We start from the raw sequence: 24269 nt of genomic DNA on the forward strand, positions 1-24269 counted from the left end.
ATAAGGTAAGAAACGTCGGAACAAAGCTTCCAGTTTATTTTGCCCTAAAATATACAGTCGCTATAAATAAGGTAAGAAACGTCGGAACAAAGCTTCCAGTTTATTGTACCCAAAAATATACAGTCGCTATAAATAAGGTATGAAACGTCTAAACAAAGCTTCTAGTTTATTTTACCCTAAAATATACAGTCGCTATAAATAAGGTAAGAAACGTCGGAACAAAGCTTCCAGTTTATTGTACCCTAAAATATACAGTCGCTATAAATAAGGTAAGAAACGTCGGAACAAAGCTTCCAGTTTATTGTACCCTAAAATATACAGTCGCTATAAATAAGGTAAGAAACGTCGGAACAAAGCCTCCATTGTCAAAGCACGACTGTATCTAATGCCGACTGTAAAGTTAGCTGCAAATTCCTGTAGATAGTGACAAAAGTCAAATATACTGAAGCGGCCAAGGCGCTCAGAAATATCAGAACACCTTGATAATAAATCGAACCCAATACAGTAATTTTTCCACATTTATATTTATTCTAAGCTTTTTAGGGTTCCGTACCCAAAGGGTAAAACGGGACCCTATTACTGAGACTTCGCTGTCCGTCCGTCCGTCCGTCCATCCGTCCGTCTGTCACCAGGCTGTATCTCACGAACCGTGATAGCTAGACAGTTGAAATTTTCACAGATGATGTATTTCTGTTGCCGCTATAACAACAAATACTAAAAACAGAATAAAATAAAGATTTAAATGGGGCTCCCATACAACAAACGTGATTTTTGACCAAAGTTAAGCAACGTCGGGAGTGGTCAGTAGGTACTTGGATGGGTGACCGTTTTTTTTTTTGCTTTTTTTTGTTTTTTTTTTTGCATTATGGCACGGAACCCTTCGTGCGCGAGTCCGACTCGCACTTGCCCGGTTTTTTGTTTATCATACTATGCCATACGATTAAATAAATAAACTAACAGTGGCCACTTACTAGCGCATTACCCTATATTATACTGATGTAGTGCATTAATATGTTCCATGGTATCTTCACGGAAATGTACAAACGTATCTTAGTTATTTCAGTCAGTCTCGGTACAAAAAGTACTGAGGTTGACTGAAGTAGCATGACAAAATAAATGCGAACGTGCCCGAAAAATACGATGGAAAACAAAGTAGCATCAGGCGTGTCTCACTCCGCGATTTCGTTGCTTTGCTACAGGTAGCTAAAAGTACATCCGTTCGGCCCCAATTTTGGGGTTTGCCATAAGCCGCGCGTGGCGCTGTCGCCACCTAGCGGACATATCTATGCTGATCGTAACAGACACGTTTTGTTAGAGAGTGAGTCTTCTGTACTTAGTACTATTATTTATTCTGTGGTAGCATGACAAAATAAATACGAACGTGTCAAATACCTACAACTGTGCACCTATATATAGATAGGAATTGTTTTACGCATACCAGATTTTTTGCAGACTTTTAGCCGTCTAGAAACTCGGACGTGGAAGCAATAACCTCTTTATAGCTCACAGCTTTGAGAAGGTAATAAACCCGGCCGGTTAGCGGCTCTACCACAGACTATACAAATGAAATAGACATACCACAAACACACACAGAAAAAGATTTGTACAGTCGGAAGTTTTAATTTATCAATCAATCAATCAAAGCATTTATTTTCAGGCTACTAAGGCCCATAGATACATACCTTACAAACTAACATATATGTATATACAATAATAAAAATTTTAAATACTAAAAAATCAGTTTCGTGACGCAGTTTTCTGTTGCGGCCTCACTTGCTCTGGTGTAGGATTTATGACCCATTGTATCTTGTCACAGTGACAATAGAATGAGGTCTCTATCGACTTTCATATTGATTGTCACTGTGACAAGGTACAGTCGACGTCAAAGATATGTATGTATGTATGTATGTATGTATGTCACTTTATTGCACATAAACAGGTTTACATAAAATGGACAAAAACAAGACAAAAATAAAAATGTTATGTACAAAGGCGAACTTATCCCTAAAAGGGATCTCTTCCAGCTAACCTTTGAGAAAATGCGAAAGGATCAGATACTAACAGGTGAAAGACAATTGATATGATATGATTGGGTGATATGTTTACACTTTTGCACCTTACTCCTTTGTAATATGGCGAAAAATGTAAACATATTTTTGACGTCGACTGTACAAAATATGAGTCATCAACACATCACTACATCTTATAAAATAATAAGTTTTTGTCAAAAATTTCATTTTCGGTACAAACTTTTATCGCTGACTGTACTTTTCTTACGACAGACAACTAATACTCATCGAGACAATTCTAAAAACCCCTAACACAATTAGGTTGCGTTGTTTCATCACAGAGTTCCTATGGCCACCTCCTTTCTCCATCATCAGATCAGCTCGATGGTACCATAATATTGCATTGTCACCTGATTTATACATGCATGCAAAATTTCAGCTCAATCGGAAACCGGGAAATGTATCAAATTTAACTTGCAAGATTTGATTACAGACAACGGTCAGGTGAAACTGGTGAAACTAAATAAAAGCTTGTAATAACAACGTCCCCTGCCGCGTTTGTCTGTTTGTGTGTTTGTATGTTACTACTTACTAGCTATCACGGTTCTTGAGATACAACCTGGTGACAGACGGACAGTGGAGTCTTAGGGCCCGATTCGGATTTTGAAATAGACATCTATTAGACATCACCAAGATACGATAACGATATGTTTAGGATCTAACCTGTCAAATTTGACATTTGCGCGATTCTGGGGATACTCTTGAACGATTTCCACAGGATATGGCTTAGAGATCCAATTCACATCTAATAGATATCTTGCTCTATCTAACGTAAAAGTGACATTGGTTACCCGAATTGCGCTGCAAAAGAGAACTAGTTGATATCTAAACTAGAATGGATCTAGTACATGTCGTCTCTTGTGAATATCTTGAAGTTCAAATACGGCAATTAGTAGTTTTTACCCTTTGGGTACGGAACCCTTAAAAGGCCACGTTTAAGTGACGTATCTACTTATTCAGTATGACGCCCGTCTGTCTATACGTATGTATGTTCGTATATATCTCAAACCAGATATAACCGGTTTAAAATAGCTCGCCTGCAGACTTGGAGCGATGACAAAAAGAATGCGTCGTTTTATTGCGTTCAATTACAGTGAAACCTGGATAAGTGAGATCTCAAGGGACGAGCAAATTTGTCTCACTTAAAGAGGTTTTCCACTTACACAGGCTCCCAGTTAGCCAGGTACAAATAAATTTCTGTCTCATTTACAGAGGGTTCCATTAGTAGAGGTGAGAATAGAGTATATTTCAGTTATAGGGGTGGTTAATAAGGTATTTAGTAATTATCTTTAAAAATAAATAAGGTAAAATAATCCTTGTCCCTAAATATTTTTTAAGTCTGTTGAAATATTTCTTTGAATTTATTTTGAATGATTCTCCAAAGGATAGATAGTACAAAATTAAATTAAATTTGATACGGACTTCATTGCATATTAGAAATTTAATAAATAATAAATGAATTTTTTTTTCGTGTTACTTATCAAAATTTCAGCTTTTGTTTCGATAGTAGTAGTAGTAGTAGTAGTAAGACACTTTATTGTACAAAAAAACAAAACAAAACAGGAAAAATAACAAGAACGATAACGAAAACGAAATAAAATAAAATAACGATAGTATTAACTACTTACATAAATTTACTAACTAAATCAAACTTGAAGTTGTTTAGACACAATTAGGCAAATGCGGAATTTATGGATAGACTAAGAGTTAGTAAGAATACGGAAATTGTTCAAGAGGTCATAGATTGACGTTATCTCAGATACAGAAGTCAATTCCCTATAAAATTCTAAAAAACAATTAGGAAAATGTAATCTTATAAATATAGTCTCAGTAAAAGAGGTAAAATACACTCTCTGTCTCAATTATAGAGGTGAATGTGACTATAAAATGACAACAACGAATCCCAGTTATAGAGGTTCGTTTTTTCTCAGTAACAGAGGTAATTCAGTGCTAAAGTGTCGGGACCGCACCATGAGTCCCAGCTATAGAGGTTTCTCACTTATCCAGGTCCCACTTAACCAGGTTTCACTGTATATATTTGTAATGATGAAATGCACTATTAAAATCTGTTTATGGGTTCCAGATGGGCCATTACACTTTTTATTTTAAATTGTGAAATTTTATGTTATTTCTACCCAGGCCGCCTAGCCAAGGTTACAATCGCTATCGCTTCGACAACGAAAAGCATTATGTATCTCTATCACTCTTCCACATGAGTGTGACAGTGACAGTTGCGTTTCGATCGCTACGGAGCGTTAGCGATTGGCATCTTGGCTACGCGGCACTATCACGAGCTCTTTCTGTCCTCTTCTTCCTCGCGTTATCCCGGCGTTTCGCCACGGCTCATGAGAGCCTGGGGTCCGCTTGACAACTAATCCCATGATTTGACGTAGGCACTAGTTTTTACGAAAGCGACTGCCATCTGACCTTCCAACCCAGAGGGTAAACTAGGCCTTATTGGGATTAGTCCGGTTTCCTCACGATGTTTTCCTTCACCGAAAAGCGACTGGTATCAAATGATATTTCGTACATAAGTTCCGAAAAACGCATTGGTACGAGCCGGGGTTTGAACCCGCGACCTCCAGATTGCAAGTCGCACGCTCTCACACCAGCGCTTCATTCAGCTTTTTCTGTCCTAATAGGAGAAAATATGTCCCAAGCTTTCTATTTCAATTCCGTTACCATTTTTCATAGACTTTGTATGGTGGTCACGGAATGGAAAGATCGGAAATTGTATGGAAATTTTGGGACACTTTTTGTCTCCTATTAGGATCAAAAGAGCTTATGTTTCTGAGTAGAAATAATGATAAAAATCCCAAATTTGAAAAAAGTGTAGAGGACAACTTTAAATAAAATGGCCTAGATGTTGAAAAGATAATTAATAAGAAAATATTTATTACAACACAATTAAGTAAATATAAAACATTAAATTAACTTAAAAATAATAATACAAACTATCTCTAAACTAAATACACTTAAAATAAAAAGCCTATACATAAAAAACGTCCCCCAAGTCACTGCCGATGGGCAGTGTGCCCAGAAGGCTGGCCGCATTGCCACATTGTATGGCAATACTAATGCGTTGAGCAAAATACTGGCCAGCCCTCTGGTCCTCTGCGGCATCTATAAGGCGCTCCGCTATGGCCCTGTATATATGGCGCGCGTTTGGCCCCCACGGCCCCAGCGTTAATTAATTAGGTATATCAAACTCATAAATATTAAACATTTTTACTGTCCAATTTCAAATCAATATCATCAATAATTATTAGCCCAATCCGCATTGGGCTAGCGTGGGGACTATAGCCCAAGACCTCTCGCGCTAGAGGAGGCCTGTGCCCGGGCCTGGGCCGTTATATAGTCTGAATTATTATTATTTATCTATTATGTATCTTATATATTATGTATCTCACGAACCGTGATAGCTAGACAGTTGAAATTTTCACAGATGATGTATTTCTGTTGCCGCTATAACAACAAATACTAAAAACAGTATAAAATAAAGATTTAAATGGGGCTCCCATACAACAAACGTGATTTTTGACCAAAGTTAAGCAACGTCGGGAGGGGTCAGTACTTGGATGGGTGACCGTTTTCTTTTTGCTTTTTTTTTGTTTTTTTTTTGCATTATGGTACGGAACCCTTCGTGCGCGAGTCCGACTCGCACTTGCCCGGTTTTTCATAGTAATTTTAGTAAGCTTACCACAATTATGTCATGATAATGTCATCATGCTTAGTATGAATTGCTTAAATAAACAGACCTTGAAAAGCCCACGGACTCTCTTTGTTTAACTACTTACTTCTAATCGTTACTTTTTATCAAGGCAAATATTTGTAGGGTCCATGCCAAATACGTACCTCTTAAGGCCCAAGGTCCTACGTATAGTACTTAATCATTTCGTTGAAATTTAAACCATATTGAAATAGGAATAGAGTTGCAATTTTGTTTCGTTCAATTTTCAAACATAACTCTATTCCCTGCATTGTAGGTTCAAATTTCAGTGGTAATTTTGGATTTTCATTATGGCTGGGCCTTATTAGGAGGATAGGTACAGTGAGTCAGCTGTAGAGAAAACGTATCACCCCTGTATGGGTCAAACAGAAAACTGTGTTACGTCTTTCCTGTAGACATACAAAAGAGTTAAGGGCTATAAAGGTTAATTTTCTTATTTAACCCTTTTCCACGTGAAAAGGTCCTCCTTTTCTTTAGAGAACTATGATAAAATCTTTACTTACATGCCCACAAGCTGTTAACTATTGCCCACAGGAGAGAAAACTAGTGTGTTCGCGCGAACTGTACATTTTTCTCTCCTGTGGGCAATAGTTAACAGCTTGTGGGTAAGGGTTAAATAAGAAAATTAACCTTTATAGCCCTTAACTCTTGTGTATGTCTACAGGAAAGACTTAACACAGTTTTCTGTTTGACTCGTATTGCAGTTTGTATGCAGGGGTGGTACCTTTTCGTGTACGTCTACGCACACCCAGCTGGTGTGCTCTGGCCTTAAGACGAAATAGGAGATGAGTTTAAATATTTTAGGTAAATACTTATACCCGTCTCGCTAACGGAAGCGGCTCCTAAAACTAGTGCGATAGGACAATGCGAAAATTCCTGCGTAAAAATCTCATAAATCGAGGTTTCGTACTCGACTGTTTCCTCCTCCAAAACTTAACCAATCGTAACAAAATTTGGAAATCTAAATGATTATGAAATTATCTGTGTCGGACCGTTTTGCTTTTTTGGCTAATTTATATCAGTTTTGAATACTACGCCATAGTCAATTATATAGAATATGGCATGCTCCTTACGACAACTATGACTTTGACATCTAATATAACTATCATGGAGCTTTTCTATCGACCCGCTGTAGCGATGGATCAACGCCATGAATATTATTAAACTGCACAACGGGACTTAATCGCGTATTTAACTTGAGCCAGTCTTCTCCGAGACCAAGGGGACAACGCCGTCCTCGAAACGTCGGAGGTAAATCTTAAAACTTAAATACGCGATTAAGTCCCGTTGTGCAGTTTGATAATGTTTAATAATCGTGAAAGTTTAAATCAGTGTAACGCCATGAATGTCCGTTAGGCTTTGGTTTTAAGCTTATTCTTCTAGCGGTCTCCGTCATTACGCTTGCATCAGAAATTAAAGGGATTCCAAAACGTAGGGTGAAAAATCGTTTTTATGTAAAAAAAAAATCACCATATTTATTCCGCAGCTGCTCAATTGAACAGTCATGAAGAGGACACTTAGATAACATGTTTTGGCAGCCTATTAACCTGTTGTTACTTTAAATCGTACCAACGAGTCGGTGAAGTAGTCTAATATTCAGCTCGATAGGCTTGTCCGGAGTGTATTTGCTATACGGTATTAAAAGCATCATAAAGTCCCTAAAATAATAAAAAAAATGTCAAACCTCCTTTAATTAGATATAGCTTAAAAATACCCCCAGATCAAACCTTTAGAACATAGTAATACAAAATAATACACATGCCAACAGTTAGACCAGGTTTAATCTGTCCCTATACTTAACGATACAGTCTTTATTGACAATATTAATCTGTGTAAACATTGCTCCTCTAGCTTCAAAACCCACGGAGGAAACAGTCGAGTACGTTTGTATGGAGAAATGACCACTCCTGTTGGCTCTTAAATGAGCCCTTAATTAGGGATCATCCATTAAGTACGTGACACGTTTTATTGAGCAAAAAAAGTGACATGTTGTGACAGGAGGGAGTCATAAACTTTGTGACGTCACTTTAACTTATTTCGCTGTACAGTTCAGTAACAAATTTTTGGAACTATAATGATTTTCATTCGTTTAATTTGCTTTCCTAATCAGTTTTGGATAATAAAATTACTAATATAATTTATTTTTTTCAAAAATATTTTGATATAAACCTATTAATATTAGGTACAATCTACTTAATTCGACTTGCCGATTTCGTTGAAAAAGAAATGTGACGTCACACCAGAGGGGGGGGGGGGGCGTGTTTGCCAAATGTGACCAAGTGTGACAATGATGGGGAGGGGTCAAAAACCTACTAATTCATGTGATGTTATTATTATAAATGATAATGGATGACCCCTTATGTTGTTACGGATGTTATGTTCTTTGTTTATTTTTTCCTGGTGTTCATTTCCGACTTGTATAAAAAAAAACAGTAATACTCTGGCGACAAAAAGATGACATTACTTTGATGACTTAAATGTGATACTTTAACTACGAAGGTCGCAGTTCCTTTCAAGATGGTTACTCTAATTGTCATGCCCTTTTGCGTTACACGCGCCATTCACAAAAAACATCAATAAAAAATGTACTATTGAGATGTTTTTAAGATTAATAGGTAAGTTTTTATAATATATAAAAAACTGAAATCGTAAATCGTAGCGTGACTAATTATAAGTTGAAAAGTTAAAATATTGTACAAAAAACTTGTTAGTATGGTATTATATGTAACATAATTAACATAAATTAAACCTAAAGATTATTGGTTTAACACGGGTATGAACAGAGAGACATACATCAGTATTTTATACAATCGTGATATAATAGAGAGCTTTACAGTAGAGTACCGTGTTTAGGCAACGAAGCTTGCTGAGTTGCCTAAATGAGGTACGAGATTGAAAAGCTTTATTATATCAATATATTGAGGGTAGATTTTGTTTACTTTTAAATACCTAAAGATACAGAGTACCTAATAGTATTAAACGTCTTTAAACGTCTGTGTTACCCTTTAAATTACGAGAAGAACTGTGGGTCGATAAACTATTTCTTGTTGTTATATCAGCCAGGAGACAATAGTGACATAGTTTGTTAGAAGAACTGCTGTACCATGCTCTACAAACCTGTGACCCTAGTGAAAAAGGGTACAAGTCTCACGCAGCTTAGGAGTAAAAGGGCACAGGTGTTACTTGGAACTTATACCCATTTACAACCGCGCTGCCCGAGACTTATACCTTTTTTCACTAGGAACAACGTCCTTAGTAGATGTCCCATTATGGAAAGGCCTTAAAACTACCAAAAAATTTCAAGTTTGGCTCATTTAAAACTTTACGAAATAACTAGTATTTTAAGAGTGACCCAGGAGACCGTAACCATGGCAACTAGTGACAAGAAAAAGTTGATTCACCCACACACACACATTCACATTTTTCCGTGGCAGCTCTTTGCTCATTTGACCTTGAGATGACATTGAACGACGTGTAAACTCTGTCGTAAAAGGAAAAGTGTTAAACCCATAACAAACATGGTGATAAAAAATAACTAATTTAAATCAATTAATTGTAAATATTAAAAAAAAAAAAAAAATTAATTCAAAGTTTCAATGGCTTTGCCAAGGACGATGTATGGTAATGTTTGGTACAGTCACATGTAATGTAAATATTCTTATATCTAAAAGTTTAGGGTTGCGTACCCAAAGGGTAATAAAAACCGGGCAAGTGCGAGTCGGACTCACGCACGAAGGGTTCCGTACCATAATGCAAAAAAAGGCAAAAAAAACGGTCACCCATCCAAGTACTGACCCCGCCCGACGTTGCTTAACCTTCGTCAAAAATCACGTTTGTTGTGTGGGAGCCCCACTTAAATCTTTATTTTATTCTGTTTTTAGTATTTATTGTTACCTATAGCGGCAACAGAAATACATCATCTGTGAAAATTTCAACTGTCTAGCTATACAGCCTGGTGACAGACGGACGGACGGACAGCAGAGCCTTAGTAATAGGAAACTTAGTAAAGGAACCCTAAAAACGGGACTCTATTACTAATACTCCGCTGTCCGTCTGTCACCAGCCTGTATCTCATGAACCGTGATAGCTTACACAGTTGAAATTCACAGATGATGTATTTCTGTTGCCGCTATAACAATAAATACTAAAAAGTACGGAAACCTCGGTGGGCGAGCCCGATTCGCACTTGTCCGGTTTTATATGGAAATTCTCGATGTATTTTTTTTTAATTATGAATGGGCTTACTCATGCACATACAAGTAATTCAAGTATTTTAATTATTTTGTACATTCAAGTAATTCAAGTTGAATCCAGTGTAATTTAGATGTAAAAACTTGTTATAAGTATTCCTAAGGTTTCTAAAACAGCCATCAGCGTGTAATACCTATAATAATGTTAGAAACGCTATTTTACAGACAGCCTAGACATAGATGTGTAATACTTAATGCCACTTATAGGTTATTGCTCTTTGCAGACGGTAAAGCAGCGTTTCTTTTATATCTTGCCATTTTTATTGGACCTTTTTTGCCACTTTGGGGTCATCCATTAATTACGTCACACGAATTTCTAGGTTTTTTGACCCCTCCCCCCCTCCTTGTCACACTTGGTCACATTTGGCAAACCCCTCCCCCCTAGTGTGACGTCACATTTTTTCTATGAAATCGCCAAATCGAATTAAGTAAGTACCTAACTATTATTAATATTTTATCAAAATATTTTTGACGATATAAATATTGGTAATTTAATAACCCAAAACTGCTTAGCAAAGAAAATTAAACGAATAAAAACGATTATCGTTTTAAAAACTTGTTATTTAAATGTACAGCGAATAAAATAATTTAAATAAATTTTCGGTTACTGATGAACTTAAAGTGACGTCACAAAATTTGTGTCTCCCCCCTCCCCGATGTCACAATATGTCACATTTTCTTGAACCCCTCCCTCCCCCTAAACGTGTGATGTAATTAATGTATGACCCCTTTTGTGTTATTTCTAGCCAGGATCGCGAGCCCTTTTCATCCTTATAGTAGGAATAAGTGTCCTAAAATTTCCATACATTTTTAAACTTTCCTTGTTCTTATCGCCATACAGTATATGGGGAAACTAAACGATTTCGATGAAATTTGTTATATGGGGGTTTTCGGGGGCGAAAAATGGATCTAGCTAGTTCTTATCTTTGAAAAAAACGCGCATTTTTGAGTTTTTATGTGACTCCCACATATTAAATATTTAAATGGGGCTCCCATACAACAAACATGATTTTTTTTTAACAAAAAACCATCCTTAAACTATGTTTACGTAATCATTGTCATTATTTTGATCTCATCGCATTGACATTGATCCTAACGAGACTGTTATTGACATAATGTCATTCGGTGTCGTTTACGAAATGGAGATTGCGGAGAACTATTGTCATTATGATGATTATTCCAATTTTATGTTTATTTTGGGTGTAGTAAAAAATGTACATTGTTGGTGCCTACTTATTTATCAAGCCCGTCAAGGTAACTCTGAACCGAAGTGAGGAAGTGCCGTTATAAATGTCATATATTTCTAGAAACTTGACGTTTATGGTGACAACCAAGTTTCGAAACCGGTTTTTACTTCATACAAAAAATACCGGTATTATTACGTTCTTTGGTTGATTATTTCATTTTTAATTTGAAGTTGTTACCTAAATACATGATACAGTCTTACGTAAAGAGCATAAAATAATTAAAAATATTGGGCAGATTGGGCTACTTCGGGTTTTTCAAAAAAACCGGTTCCGAGCCCTGGCAGGCGTGGCTCACTCCGCGATTACGTCGCTTTGCTACAGGTAGCTAAAAGTACATCCGTTCTACCACAATTTTGGGGTTTGCCATAAGCCGCGCGTGGCGCTGTCGCCACCTAGCGGCCATATCTGTGCTGATCGTGACAGACGCGTTTTGATAGAGAGTGAGTCTTCTGTACCTAGTACTGTTATTTGTGTCGCTTAACTTCAAACTCGGGTAAATCCATTGGACCCTCTCAGCGAATATCTACCCTATTACGTTTTCTTAATACCAAAATAGCATAATCTGACAGATGAATTTACCCGAGTTTGAAGTTAAGCGACTCATTTATTCTGTGGCCCTGGTGACAACTTTACACTATGGCGCCGATGATGGTGATGAGACAAGACCATTATTTAATATAAATACCTACTACTTTATTTTCTCGTCTTATATCATATATCATATCATATCATTTATTCAGTAATGGTCATACATTGTCATTTATATATACAATTCACTTAATGAACTAAGGATAATATAGAATTAACTAAAAAAATTACGACAGGAAAAAGTGAGACTCTTTTCGCAGGTGCAAACGTTAAATAACCAAGGGGCCTAGCCAAATGAGAGTCGTTTATAGAAAACGACCTCAACTTAAATGATGACGTCACTTTTCGTTTTCATACCAATACATTCCGACTCTTACTTTGACATTGGTCGATATACCTACGATTGTCATTATGGCCCCTGTAATACACCTTGGCACTACAAAATACGGGTGCTCTTATATCTGACCATACACTTTAACGTCTTATGACATTACCTTACCTTAATGACATTTTGTAAAATAATGTATTAACTGTCACCTAAGTGTTACCTGTGATGACACTGATGACGAAATAAATACATTTAAAATGTACTTAAATAACTTTGTAGGGTTGTCAGTGTCACTGATATAAAAATATTTCAATTTAACGTCTTGATAGTAGATACTTTGTTCAGATTTTTGTGAAAACTTTGAATGCTCAGATATATCTGTTGGCGATTGTACAGCCTACTTTAATAACATGTCTTTTCCAGCTCAAGAATCCCTTCCCCTTCGCCCTCGAAGATCATCAGCGCCGAAGGTCAAACGGCTTCCAGCAGTCAACTCAGCTCCCCACCTCAACAACAATGACAGGATCTCCGAGGATCCACAGGCGCAGAATGGATCCGTCTACTTTACGCAAGATTATAAACCTGTGGAAGCTGCGGAGGCAAAGTAAGCTTTATTTTTATAAGGTTAAGGTTGGTAATCAACTCTGTCTGCGTGGCATTAGTGACAGCAGCTAAGTAGAGGTATAGCGCCTGGATAATGCTAATAGCAAGCATTCAATTCGCGCATTGCTTACTTCAATTATTAGGCAATTCATTAACTCTTTGAATTCCAGCACCCTTTGCACTGTCTTCAGTGATTTCCGACATAAAAACTATCCTATGTCCTTCCCCGGGACTCAAACTATCTCTATACCAAATTTTGACTACGTAAATCAGTTCAGCGGCTTAAGCGTGAAGAGGTAACAGACAGTCAGACACACTTTCGCCTTTATAATATTAGTAGGTATGGATGTGTAAAGCAAAATCAGTGACAATCGATTAGGCGATAGTCCTAGCTTTATATTACAATGCATGCGTTTTCTTTGTTTTTCAGTAATCACTTACTACATGGACAGAAGAAACCTTCAAAAGTAAGTGCATACTCATTGAACTCGTTCGATCTATTGTAATTTTAATGGCATACGCCTTAAGGAAAACCTGAGCCGCTTAAGACTTTCTTGAGATGTAAACCGCACAGCGATAAGGAATGCACGGCGGCCGCTTGTGTACCCGAGTGGGAGCTATTTAGTTTTACCCGCTAATTTATTTCTCGTAGAACTTAATTAATTTTATATAACATTTGATTATCCTATGTATCACAACAATGTGTAATGTAAAATGTATCCACGAATGTCGTGTCGGTACAAACCCGATAGGGTTTCACGGCACTTTTCTGTTTGATTTAATGTAAGATTTCAGTATAGAATAGAATAAATAAAAAGTATCATTATGATAAAGTACGAAGAGTAAGAAGAATGTAAACTCGGGTTACTTTGATCCAATGGAGGCTAATTTTAAACCCACATGATAACGTCATTCGAAACAGATAAATAACATCTTTACCGCTTGAAGGATAGAGTTAAATTACAATAGCAAGTAAGTACTCGATATAGAACCTCTTGGAAATTAAACATGAAACGTAGACAAACGTCTGGGCGACCACGGCTCTAAATTCCAAATTAAAACAAAAACCAAACAGCAAGTTGTTACAAGCAAAAACTGAATAGGAGCAAAATTTTTCCCACACCTCCTGGATTGGACCAGGGCTCGGAACCGGTTTTTTTGAAAAACCCGAAATAGCCCATATTTTTTTAATAATTTTATGCTCTTAACGTAGGACTGTATCATGTACTTAGGTAACAACTTCGTATTATTAGATTGTCCCATTAAAAATGAAATAATAAACCAAAGAACGAAAAAGAACGTAATAATAACGGTATTTTTTGTATGAAGTAAAAACCGGTTCCGAGCCTGGATGGGAGCAAACTCTGATCACGCTAATGAAATTATCAATTTGTTTAAGTGGGATACAGCCCGTACCTACACCAAGCTGTCTCTCCTGGTGGGTTGCTGGGTGTTCTTCACCGTCGTGTTCTGTCTCTTCAATGAGAAGGAGGTCATCGTCAGGAACTGTGTGCTTATACCTGGACAAGTCAAAGGTAAGAACTAGTCTTGTACACATTAAAGGCCGAGCCACACCGGCTTGCGTGTGCGTAACGTGCGCGTGTGCGTGCGCTAAAATGTTGGAGCCGCACACGCACACGTCATGCAAGCGGTGTGCCATCTCTCATAAGGATCTGTATACTACAACGCCGCACGCGTACGTGCACGTCACGCACACGCAGCCGGTGTGCACAAGCCTTAATGTTGCAAATTTGTCCAATTTTAGATAAAGATTTGCCAGGAACGCTCGGTTAAATTCGTCTTCAGTCGTGAAAGAAATACCAATACTTTCTCGTTCTATCTGAAAATAAAAAAAACAAATTTCAAAATATATTTATTTCAAGAAATTTGCATTCCAAGAGAGGCAGTGCAGTGCACACTAGGCTCAGCATGTAACGTAAGAATCTTAGAGAAATAATACCGATATGTTGCGACTATTATTAACAGAAAATAATAATCATTATAAATTATAAGAATTTTTATTATATTTTGTACTATCTTTCATCGATATATTAAATTTAACCGGTTAACTTCGTTCCACAAAAACGAAAGATTAACAAACTTGGCATAAATTACATAGTATCTCAATAGAACGTTCAACCGGTAACCGCAAACGGAAACGAAATCCTTTTTGTTGCCGGGTGAATGAACGAAACCCGTTTGAAAAATAAAAACGATTTCCGATTCGCGGGAAACTGCGGCAACCTTCAACGGCATAGAAAACCTTACACATGCGAAGAGGTATAGAATTGCTCATAATAATATGCTAGTTTTAATGTAGGTATCTAGCTCAAGACCAGGGCTCGGAAGCGGTTTTTTGTAAAACCCGATATAGCCCAATATTTCAAATTATTTTATGCTCTTTACGTAGGACTGAATCGTGTATTTAGTTAACAACTTCGTATTATTAGATTGTCCCATTAATAATTAAATAATAAACCAAAGAACGAAAAAGATCGTAATAATACCGGTATATTTTGTATTGAATAAAAAACCGGTTCCGAGCCCATAATGCTCAGGACCCATCTCAATGGTTATGATTAATTTTTAATGCCTTTAAACTCTCCTATGCTTTTTCTACTGATTTATCTAAAATACTAACATAACTTTCAGATTACATCCTCGAGATTCCAAAGAGTCACCTAACACTATTGGTGGACGTATCAGGCCCGTTCCTGACTCAACAGGAGGAACAGAAACTGAACCTTACGGAGAGGGACTCAAGGTCCAAAGTCGATGTGTGGGTGGAGAGATGGGCCGTGAGGGGAGACACGGGCGATATTAAAGAAACGGATATAGTGGAGAGAGAGGTTAGTTCACTAACATCGCTCACACTTAACTAACAGTTCGTAAACCTTATTGCAAAAGGCATAAGGTCCAGCGAAGAGTGTTGCTGTTTGTACCATTAAATAATAATAAATAAAATAACCCCTTACATTTCATTAAAGTGCCAAAAGGGCCTCTACGTGTTGGCTTCGGGTCCGCGCATGCCTCCCAAAGGTCCGGAACACCATTGTTCCGTGATGGGAAAGACATACAATAAAATAAAAATTCATTATTGTAAATTACAAAAAATTGTCAGTTGATTTAGATCCCATCAAAAACATAAATGTAAAAAAGGAGAGCCAAGTTCAATACAAAAATTATGCTTGGCTGTGGGGTTCGCCGCAAAAAGAATGGAGATTTAAATGAGTGCCAAGTTCTATGCAAAATCCAAATATGTATTTATAGGAACAAAATAACATTATAAACAAGTATTAAACTCTATTTCTTTGCTTTATTGGATACCTATAACAATTGCTGTTATTTAAAAAAAATGCGAGATCTTAAAGCAGGTTAGATTTGACTTGGCCAGTTTTCATTACATCAGTCATTTTATAAAGTTATTCAACATATATATTTTGTAATTCTGATAAAAACTGGCCAAGCCAAATCTAACCTACTTTAAGATCTCACATTTTTTTTAAATAACAGCAATTGTTATAGGTATCCAATAAAGCAAAGAAATAGAGTTTAATACTTGTTTATAATGTTATTTTGTTCCTATAAATACATATTTGGATTTTGCATAGAACTTGGCACTCATTTAAATCTCCATTCTTTTTGCGGCGAACCCCACAGCCAAGCATAATTTTTGTATTGAACTTGGCTCTCCTTTTTTACATTTATGTTTTTGATGGGATATCAATACTTTTTGTAAAGAAAACTAGGCAGGTATTGAGATTTAATGTTTTTTCTTGTGTTTCCGCTGCATGTTTTTTACTTCTGTTCTTTGTATTAATTATGTGGTGCCGCGCGCCGCCAACGACACACCGTTGGCCGGTTGTTTAGCGCGTATTACAGGTTTTTTGTATGGGGACCCCCCCTATTTTTTAACTTTTTTTATTTTTAGAATTTTTCCTACGCTTACACACAATTACCGAGCTGGATTCCAAATTTCATCCTTCTAGGTCATCTGGAAGTAGGTTAGGTTTAGGTACTATATGTCAGTCACAATAAAAAAGAAATTTGTATGGGAACCCCCCCCTATTTATTAACTTTTTTTTGTTTTTAGATTTTTTCCTACCCTTACACACAATAACCGAGCTGGATTCCAAATTTCATCCTTCTAGGTCATCTGGAAGTAGGTTAGGTTTAGGTACTTATATGTCAGTCACAATAAAAAATGGTTTTTTTGTATGGGGACCCCCCCTATTTTATAACTTTTTTTAATTTTTAGATTTTTTCCTACGCTTTCACACAATAACTGAGCTGGATTCCAAATTTCATCCTTCTAGGTCATCTGGAAGTAGGTTAGGTTTAGGTACTATATGTCAGTCACAATAAAAAAGAAATTTGTATGGGAACCCCCCCTATTTATTAACTTTTTTTTGTTTTTAGATTTTTTCCTACGCTTACACACAATAACCGAGCTGGATTCCAAATTTCATCCTTCTAGGTCATCTGGAAGTAGGTTAGGTTTAGGTACTTATATGTCAGTCACAATAAAATATGGTTTTTTTGTATGGGGACCCCCCCTATTTTATAACTTTTTTTAATTTTTCGATTTTTTCCTACGCTTTCACACAATAACTGAGCTGGATTCCAAATTTCATCCTTCTAGGTCATCTGGAAGTAGGTTAGGTTTAGGTACTATAGGTATGTCAGTCAGTCTTAAAATTTACGACTTTTTGACCTTCATATCTTTATAACCGTTTGAGCTAGCTTCATGAAATTTGGGCTTCTAGATGTCCTTATGGATATAATTAAACACACGTAGTTTTATGTGTTTACGTTAAAGATGTTTTGAGTTATAGAAGGGTCAAAAGTGGCACCAAGTGGTTCGTGTAATATTACACTTGGCGCTGGCTAGCCAGTTCCTTTGCTTGAACTTGGCTTGACACGCTGCCGCGTGTCTAGATGGCACTGTACGGTTCGATAAATTATGTCGTAACTAGCTATCAAAACTTGTTTGTGAGTTTAATGACTAAAAATGTCATAACATAATACCCAAGTATAGAACAACGAAGAAATTTAAACATAAAATAAATAAATATTTTAACCCAAGTCAAATGTATAAATAATTGCCAAAGAAACTTATTTTAACAGAGTAACTTTTCGTTTCTCAACAGAATTTCTCTCAACCTCACTCGTTCCTATTTCTTGACCCCAACGAGTTGGAATTCAGCGAGGCCACGCCGCGGTCGGCTAAATTCGAACACCGTTCAAATTTGAATTCAACGGCCGTTTATGTTATCAGGTAAGACATTTTGTCTCCGAAGCAGGGATCGGAAACCGGTATTTGCTCCATACAGAAAACCGGTATTATTTCGTTCTTTGGTTTATCATATCACTTTTAATGTGACAATATACAAACTCGTTACCTAAATATTTGATTCAGTCCTACTTAAAGAGCATAAAATAATTCAAAATATTGAGCTAATTCGGGATTTTTTTTTAAATACCGGTTCCGAGTCCTGCTCCAAAGTCCGTCTTCAACTTTAGATTGAAGTTTGATTGATGTACTCGTAATATGATTTAATATCTGGGAGACCGAGCTTTGCTCGGTAAACATATTAAAACTCAAAAATGCGCGTTTTCCCAGAGATAAGACCTAGCTAGATCGTTTTATCGCCCCATAAAACCCCCATATAGCAAATTTCATCATTTCTTAGTTTAAGGAAGATGTGTGTATTATATTGAATTTGTATTACCAATTTGAAGTCACCCTGCATACTAATTTCTGTTTCAGAATGTTGTCAGACTCTGCGTTGGCGGCTCCCATATCGTTAAGTTACCAGGACGATCCGATAGATGTCGCCGTTGGCGTCACTTACGCCTGTCTGCTTCTGGTTATGTTATATGCGTTGATTATATTTGAGGTAAGGATACTATTGTGTACTTACCATACTAATGCATAATTTACGTTTTAATTTTTATACCATTGTGATAAATTAGCGTACGGCATACATGTATATAAGCTGTCAACGCAAAAACCAGATGATGGCTATCTACTTTTGCTTATACCTATAGTATAAAAAGATCTTTTCAGTATAAAAAGGCGGCAAATTTGAAAAAGCAAAGGAATATCGATTCATAGAAAATTTGAATTGCGCGCCTAAACTATCTCTAACAAATTTCAACTAAATCGGTTCAGCGGCTTAAGCGTGAAGAGGTAACAGACAGACAGACACACTTATGCCTTTATGATATTGAGTGAATTTTTATTGTTTTTTTTTTCAGATAATAAACCGTACACTAGCAGCAATACTGGTGTCGACATTATCACTGGCGGTGCTGTCATTGGCTGGAGAGCGCCCTTCAGTAGAGCAGGTACTTTTTCACCCTATGCATTTTAAAGTCTCGGTAGCTTAGTTGGTATAGGGTTACCAGATGTCAGGAATTTTGGCCGTTTGTCAGGAATGCGGCCGGAATACGAAAATGTCAGGAATTTTAGTGAATTAAGAGACCTTTCTATTATGTATCTAAAAAGGTATATTATTTAAAATAACTCACATAAAACAAATCAAATTTAAACAATGTATCAAGCGTACATAGATATCGCTTATAGCTACCCCCTCCCCCCCTGGTATTGTATAAGAAGAGGTAGAGATCTTTAGTATCTCTAACCCCCAGTGGATAGAGATACTAGAGATTGTTTAAATTACAAAGTTTAGATTAGTTACCATTATTTTAATAACCTAGTCGTTAGTGGTGGTGGTTCGATCAGAAAACTGAAACTCGTTAATAAATTCTACCTTACTGTAGTCTCATTTTGTTATGTCCTATGGCATTATGTTGTGGGGTAATTTAAATATAAGGGGTATAATATTAGTGGCGGAGCGTCTATGTACAGAGATCGATTTCCACCGATTTGCGTAATTTACAGCCTAAGAAAATGAACGCTGGATCATCACTAGAGTTAGATCGTAAAAAGTCTGCAGCGATTTTGATAGCCCACGCAGTGCAAGTGTCATTTTAAACGTCAAACTTCTATGAAATTAATACGTATAAATAACACTTCCACTGAGTGGGCTATTAAATCCGCTGCAGACTTTTATTGGTGTGACTATACGAATATTCAATGAGACGCTGATCTGGGTATCTCCTTAAGAGCCCATCAACGTGCACTTCTAATTAATCGTGATTATTTAAATTTAACGACAGGTATTTAGAAAAGGGGGCAGCTTCGTAGTGAATTTTCATAGACTGACCCATTATAAATGAATAAATAAATAAATAAATATTATAGGACATTCTTACACAGATTGACTAAGTCCCACAGTAAGCTCAAGAAGGCTTGTGTTGTGGGTACTCAGACAACGATATATATAATATATAAATATGTACTTAAATACATAGAAAACAACCATGACTCAGGAACAAATATCTGTCTCATCACACAAATAAATGCCCTTACTGGGATTCGAACCCGGGACCATCGGCTTCACAGGCAGGGTCACTACCCACTAGGCCAGACTGGTCGTCAAATTGTTTAATTATTTCAAATAATTATTATATTCCACGATAAACAATAAAACGAATACTTATTATTATTCCAGCTGGTATCATGGCTGGATGTGGAAACCCTGCTGCTGCTGCTGAGTATGATGCTGCTGGTCGCCATCATGGCGGAGACGGGCATGTTCGACTTCCTGGCCGTCTTCACTTTCCAGGTACTTACATAGAGATCATCCATTAATTACGTCACACGAATTTCTAGGTTTTTTTGACCCCTCCCCCCCTCCTTGTCACACTTGGTCACATTTTGCAAATCCCTCCCCTCCTGGTGTGACGTCACATTTTAGGCAATTTTGTTATCAACGAAATCGGCATTACTAACTCGGCATTATTTTTTTAATAAAAAAATATTATTGGTAAAAGAAATATTAGTAATTTTATAACACAAAACCAATTAGGAACGAAAATTACCTACTTCCAAAACCTCATTATTTATATGTACAGCGAATAAAAAAATATAAATTAATTTCCGGTTATGCTCCCCCATGTCACAACATGTCACTTTTTCTTGACCCCCTCCCACCCCCTAAACGTGTGACGTAATTAATGGATGACCTCATACGTCCATTGATCAAATAATTATAAATAAATAAATATTATTAGGGCATTCTTACGCAAATCGACTAAGTCCCACGGTAAGCTCAAGAAAGCTTGTTATGTGTTGTGCTCAAACAACAATAAATAATATACAAATACCTAGACTTAGAAAACATCCATGACCCGGGAACAAATCTGTGTTCATCACACAAATAAATGCCCTTACCGGGATTCGAACCCAGGACCATCGGCTTCACAGGCAGGGTCACTACCCACTAGGCCAGACCAGTCGTCTTTGTACTTATTTCTGTGGACTTACGCTCTCTCTGAAGGGTTTGCACGGAAGACCAGCGTTGAGATCCTCGGGTGACCAGGGATGGTATACCGGTATTTTTTGTATGCGAACGAAACCGGTATTCTTTTCATTCTTAGTTAATTGTTTCATTTCTAATTTTGCAATCTAATAGTACGAAGTCTTTACCTAAAAACACAACTGAGTCCTACATATAGAGTATGAAAGAATTCGAAATATATTGTTATTTGGAAGTTTTTGCAAAAAACCGGTTCCGATCCCTGATCTTGACGCTAAGCTGAGAGGAGACCTTTTCAGTGACGCTTAATAATTTATTAGTTCCTGTTGTCTCATGTAATACCTAAGTTAAAGTGTTTTTTGAATAAATTTCTTTTATTCTATTCTGTATACATCGTCTGGGTAAGCAAGGCTCGGAACCGGTTTATTCTTCATACAAAAAATACCGGGATCATTACGTTTTTTTCCGTTCTTTGGTTTTATTATTTTATTATTGATGGGTCAATCTAATAATACGAAATTGTTACCTAAATACATTCAGTCCTACGTGAAGAGCTAAAAACAATTAAAAATACTAAGGTATTTTGGGATTTAAAAAAACCGGTTCCGAGCTCTGTGGGCTTGGCTCTCTTTTTACACTCGTTCAACGTCTGTGCTTCATTAATGAGTTTCTCAAAGAAGAGTTTAATTTAAGGCCTAATTTTCATGTCTTGTTGACCCTTAAAAGCACGTTAGTGTCTTCTATTTCTTAAAAAAAATATGATAAATGTAATTACGAGATACTAGAATGTACCTTAGTTGTTACATTTTATAGTGTATGGAAAATGCCCTTGTTTTCGATCAGTTTTGAGCCATCAATGATTATTTTACCGCAGGTAACGAAAGGCAAGATGTGGCCTCTTATCAACGTGCTCTGCGCCATCACAGCCGTGCTCTCTACTTTCCTTGACAACGTCACAACCGTGCTGCTCATAACGCCCGTCACCATCAAGTGAGTGAGATTAGTTCTACAGGGAATGGAGAAAGTTGTAGCGGATCATCAACGAGCTCTGTGCTATCACGGCCGTGCTCTTGACATTCCTGGACAACGTCACTACCGTGCTGCTGGATAACGCCCGTCGCCATCAAGTGAGTGAGATTATATCTGCAGGTAACGAAGGGCAAGATGTGGCCTCTAATCAAAATATTAACTGCCTTTATGTCTCTTGGTACAGTCACCTGCAATAGTATGTTACTCTTCGATCTTATATGGCATATGGCTCTACAGATAAGATCGTGTCAGATATTTTTGCGGCCTTTGTTGTAATATATTATTGCAGGTAACTGTACAACCTTCTTCTTCTTCGTCTTCGCGTTATCCCGGCATTTTGCCACGGCTCATGGGAGCCTGGGGTCCGCTTGACAACTAATCCTATGATTTGACGCAGGTTTTAGTTTTTACGAAAACAACTGCCATCTGACCTTCGAATCCAGAGGGGAAACTAGGCCTTATTGGGATTAGTCCGGTTTCCTCACGATATTTTCCTTCACCGAAAAGAGCAATTGGTAAATATCAAATGATAATTCGTACATATTCTGAAAAACTCATTGGTACGAGCCGGGGTTTGAACCCGCGACCTGATTAAAACTCGCACGCTCTTACCGCTAGGCCACCAGCGCTTTTTTTACTGTACAACCATCTACTTTTAAATATAATTTCGCATTTTCCAGGCTGTGCGAGGTTATGGAGATGCACCCGATCCCTGTACTGACAGCTATGGTGCTATATAGCAACATCGGCGGGACGGCCACGCCGGTCGGCGATCCGCCCAACGTGATCATAGCCTCCAACCAGATCGTCATACAGTCGGTGAGTGTTATTTTATCACCCCCCTCCCCTTCACCCCCCTTTTCACTCTCTTTAGCGATGATTTCCGACATAAAAACTATCCTGTCCTTCCCCGAGACTCAAACTATCTCTATACCAAATTTCAACGGCTTAAGCTTGAGCAGGTAACAGACTGACAGACACTTTCGCCTAAGGCACGGAACCGGTTTTTTATTCATAGGGGTCATCCATTAATTACATCACACGTTTAGGGGGAGGGAGGGGGTCAAGAAAATGTGACATATTGTGACATGGGGGAGGGGGGAGACACAAAATTTGTGACGTCACTTTAACTTCATCAGTAACCGAAAATTTATTTAAATTATTTTATTCGCTGTACATTTAAATAACAAGTTTTTAAAACGATAATCGTTTTTATTCGTTTAATTTTCTTTCCTAAGCAGTTTTGGGTTATAAAATTACTAATATTTATATCGTTAAAAATATTTTGATAAAATATAAATAATACTTAGGTACTTACTTAATTTGATTTGGCGATTTCGTAGAAAAAATGTGACGTCACACTAGGGGGGGAGGGGTTTGCCAAATGTGACCAAGTGTGACAAGGAGGGGGGAGGGGTCAAAAAACCTAGAAATTCGTGTGACGTAATTAATGGATGACCCCATACATAAAAAACCGGTATGTATTACGTTCTTTTTCGCTCTTTGGTTTATTATTAAATTTTGAATGGGACAATCTACGAAGATGTTACCTAAATACATGATACAGTCCTACGTAATGAGCATAAAATAATTAAAAATAATGGGCTATTTTGGGATTTAAAAAAAACCGGTTCGGAGCCCTGCTTTCGCCTTTATAATATTAGTATGGATTTTGTTTGGTTTCAGGGCATCAACTTCGCGAACTTCACACTGCACATGACACTGGGCATCGTACTGGTGTGTCTACAGACATACCTACAGCTGCGGTTCATGTATCGAGACGTTAGCAAGCTGCGACCGAGCGAGCCGCGGGAGATACAAGGTCTGTATACAGTGTGGAAAGATAAGTCGGGCCCTGGAGGAAAACTACCTTAAATCCTTAAGCTGGCTCATTTTACTTAAAGGAGACATTCCTTTATTAAAAAAAAAAACAAAACTGCATTCAAAGTATTTTTCTTTTTTTCTTCAATTTGGCTTGTCCTAAAAAATCTTAAATACTATATATTAGATTTTATGGATATTTTGTACGACAGACCAG

General features: G+C 37.2%; 1 protein-coding gene across 2 annotated transcripts in view; it reads left to right on the forward strand.

The window, feature by feature from the left end:
* LOC134677971 (P protein-like) overlaps positions 1-24269 on the forward strand; it is a 67818-nt gene that overhangs the window by 34930 nt on the left and 8619 nt on the right. For both annotated transcript variants that reach the window (XM_063536402.1, XM_063536401.1), the window contains 11 exons: positions 12636-12816; positions 13246-13282; positions 14215-14350; positions 15468-15664; positions 17966-18093; positions 18586-18715; positions 19077-19166; positions 20396-20509; positions 22077-22192; positions 22912-23050; positions 23918-24053. In XM_063536402.1, the coding sequence (XP_063392472.1) occupies positions 12636-12816; positions 13246-13282; positions 14215-14350; positions 15468-15664; positions 17966-18093; positions 18586-18715; positions 19077-19166; positions 20396-20509; positions 22077-22192; positions 22912-23050; positions 23918-24053 (1404 nt within the window). The remainder of the gene's footprint in view (positions 1-12635; positions 12817-13245; positions 13283-14214; positions 14351-15467; positions 15665-17965; positions 18094-18585; positions 18716-19076; positions 19167-20395; positions 20510-22076; positions 22193-22911; positions 23051-23917; positions 24054-24269) is intronic.

This window comes from Cydia fagiglandana, chromosome 27 (genome assembly GCF_963556715.1).
Source record: "Cydia fagiglandana chromosome 27, ilCydFagi1.1, whole genome shotgun sequence".
Taxonomy (NCBI): Eukaryota; Metazoa; Arthropoda; class Insecta; order Lepidoptera; family Tortricidae; genus Cydia; species Cydia fagiglandana.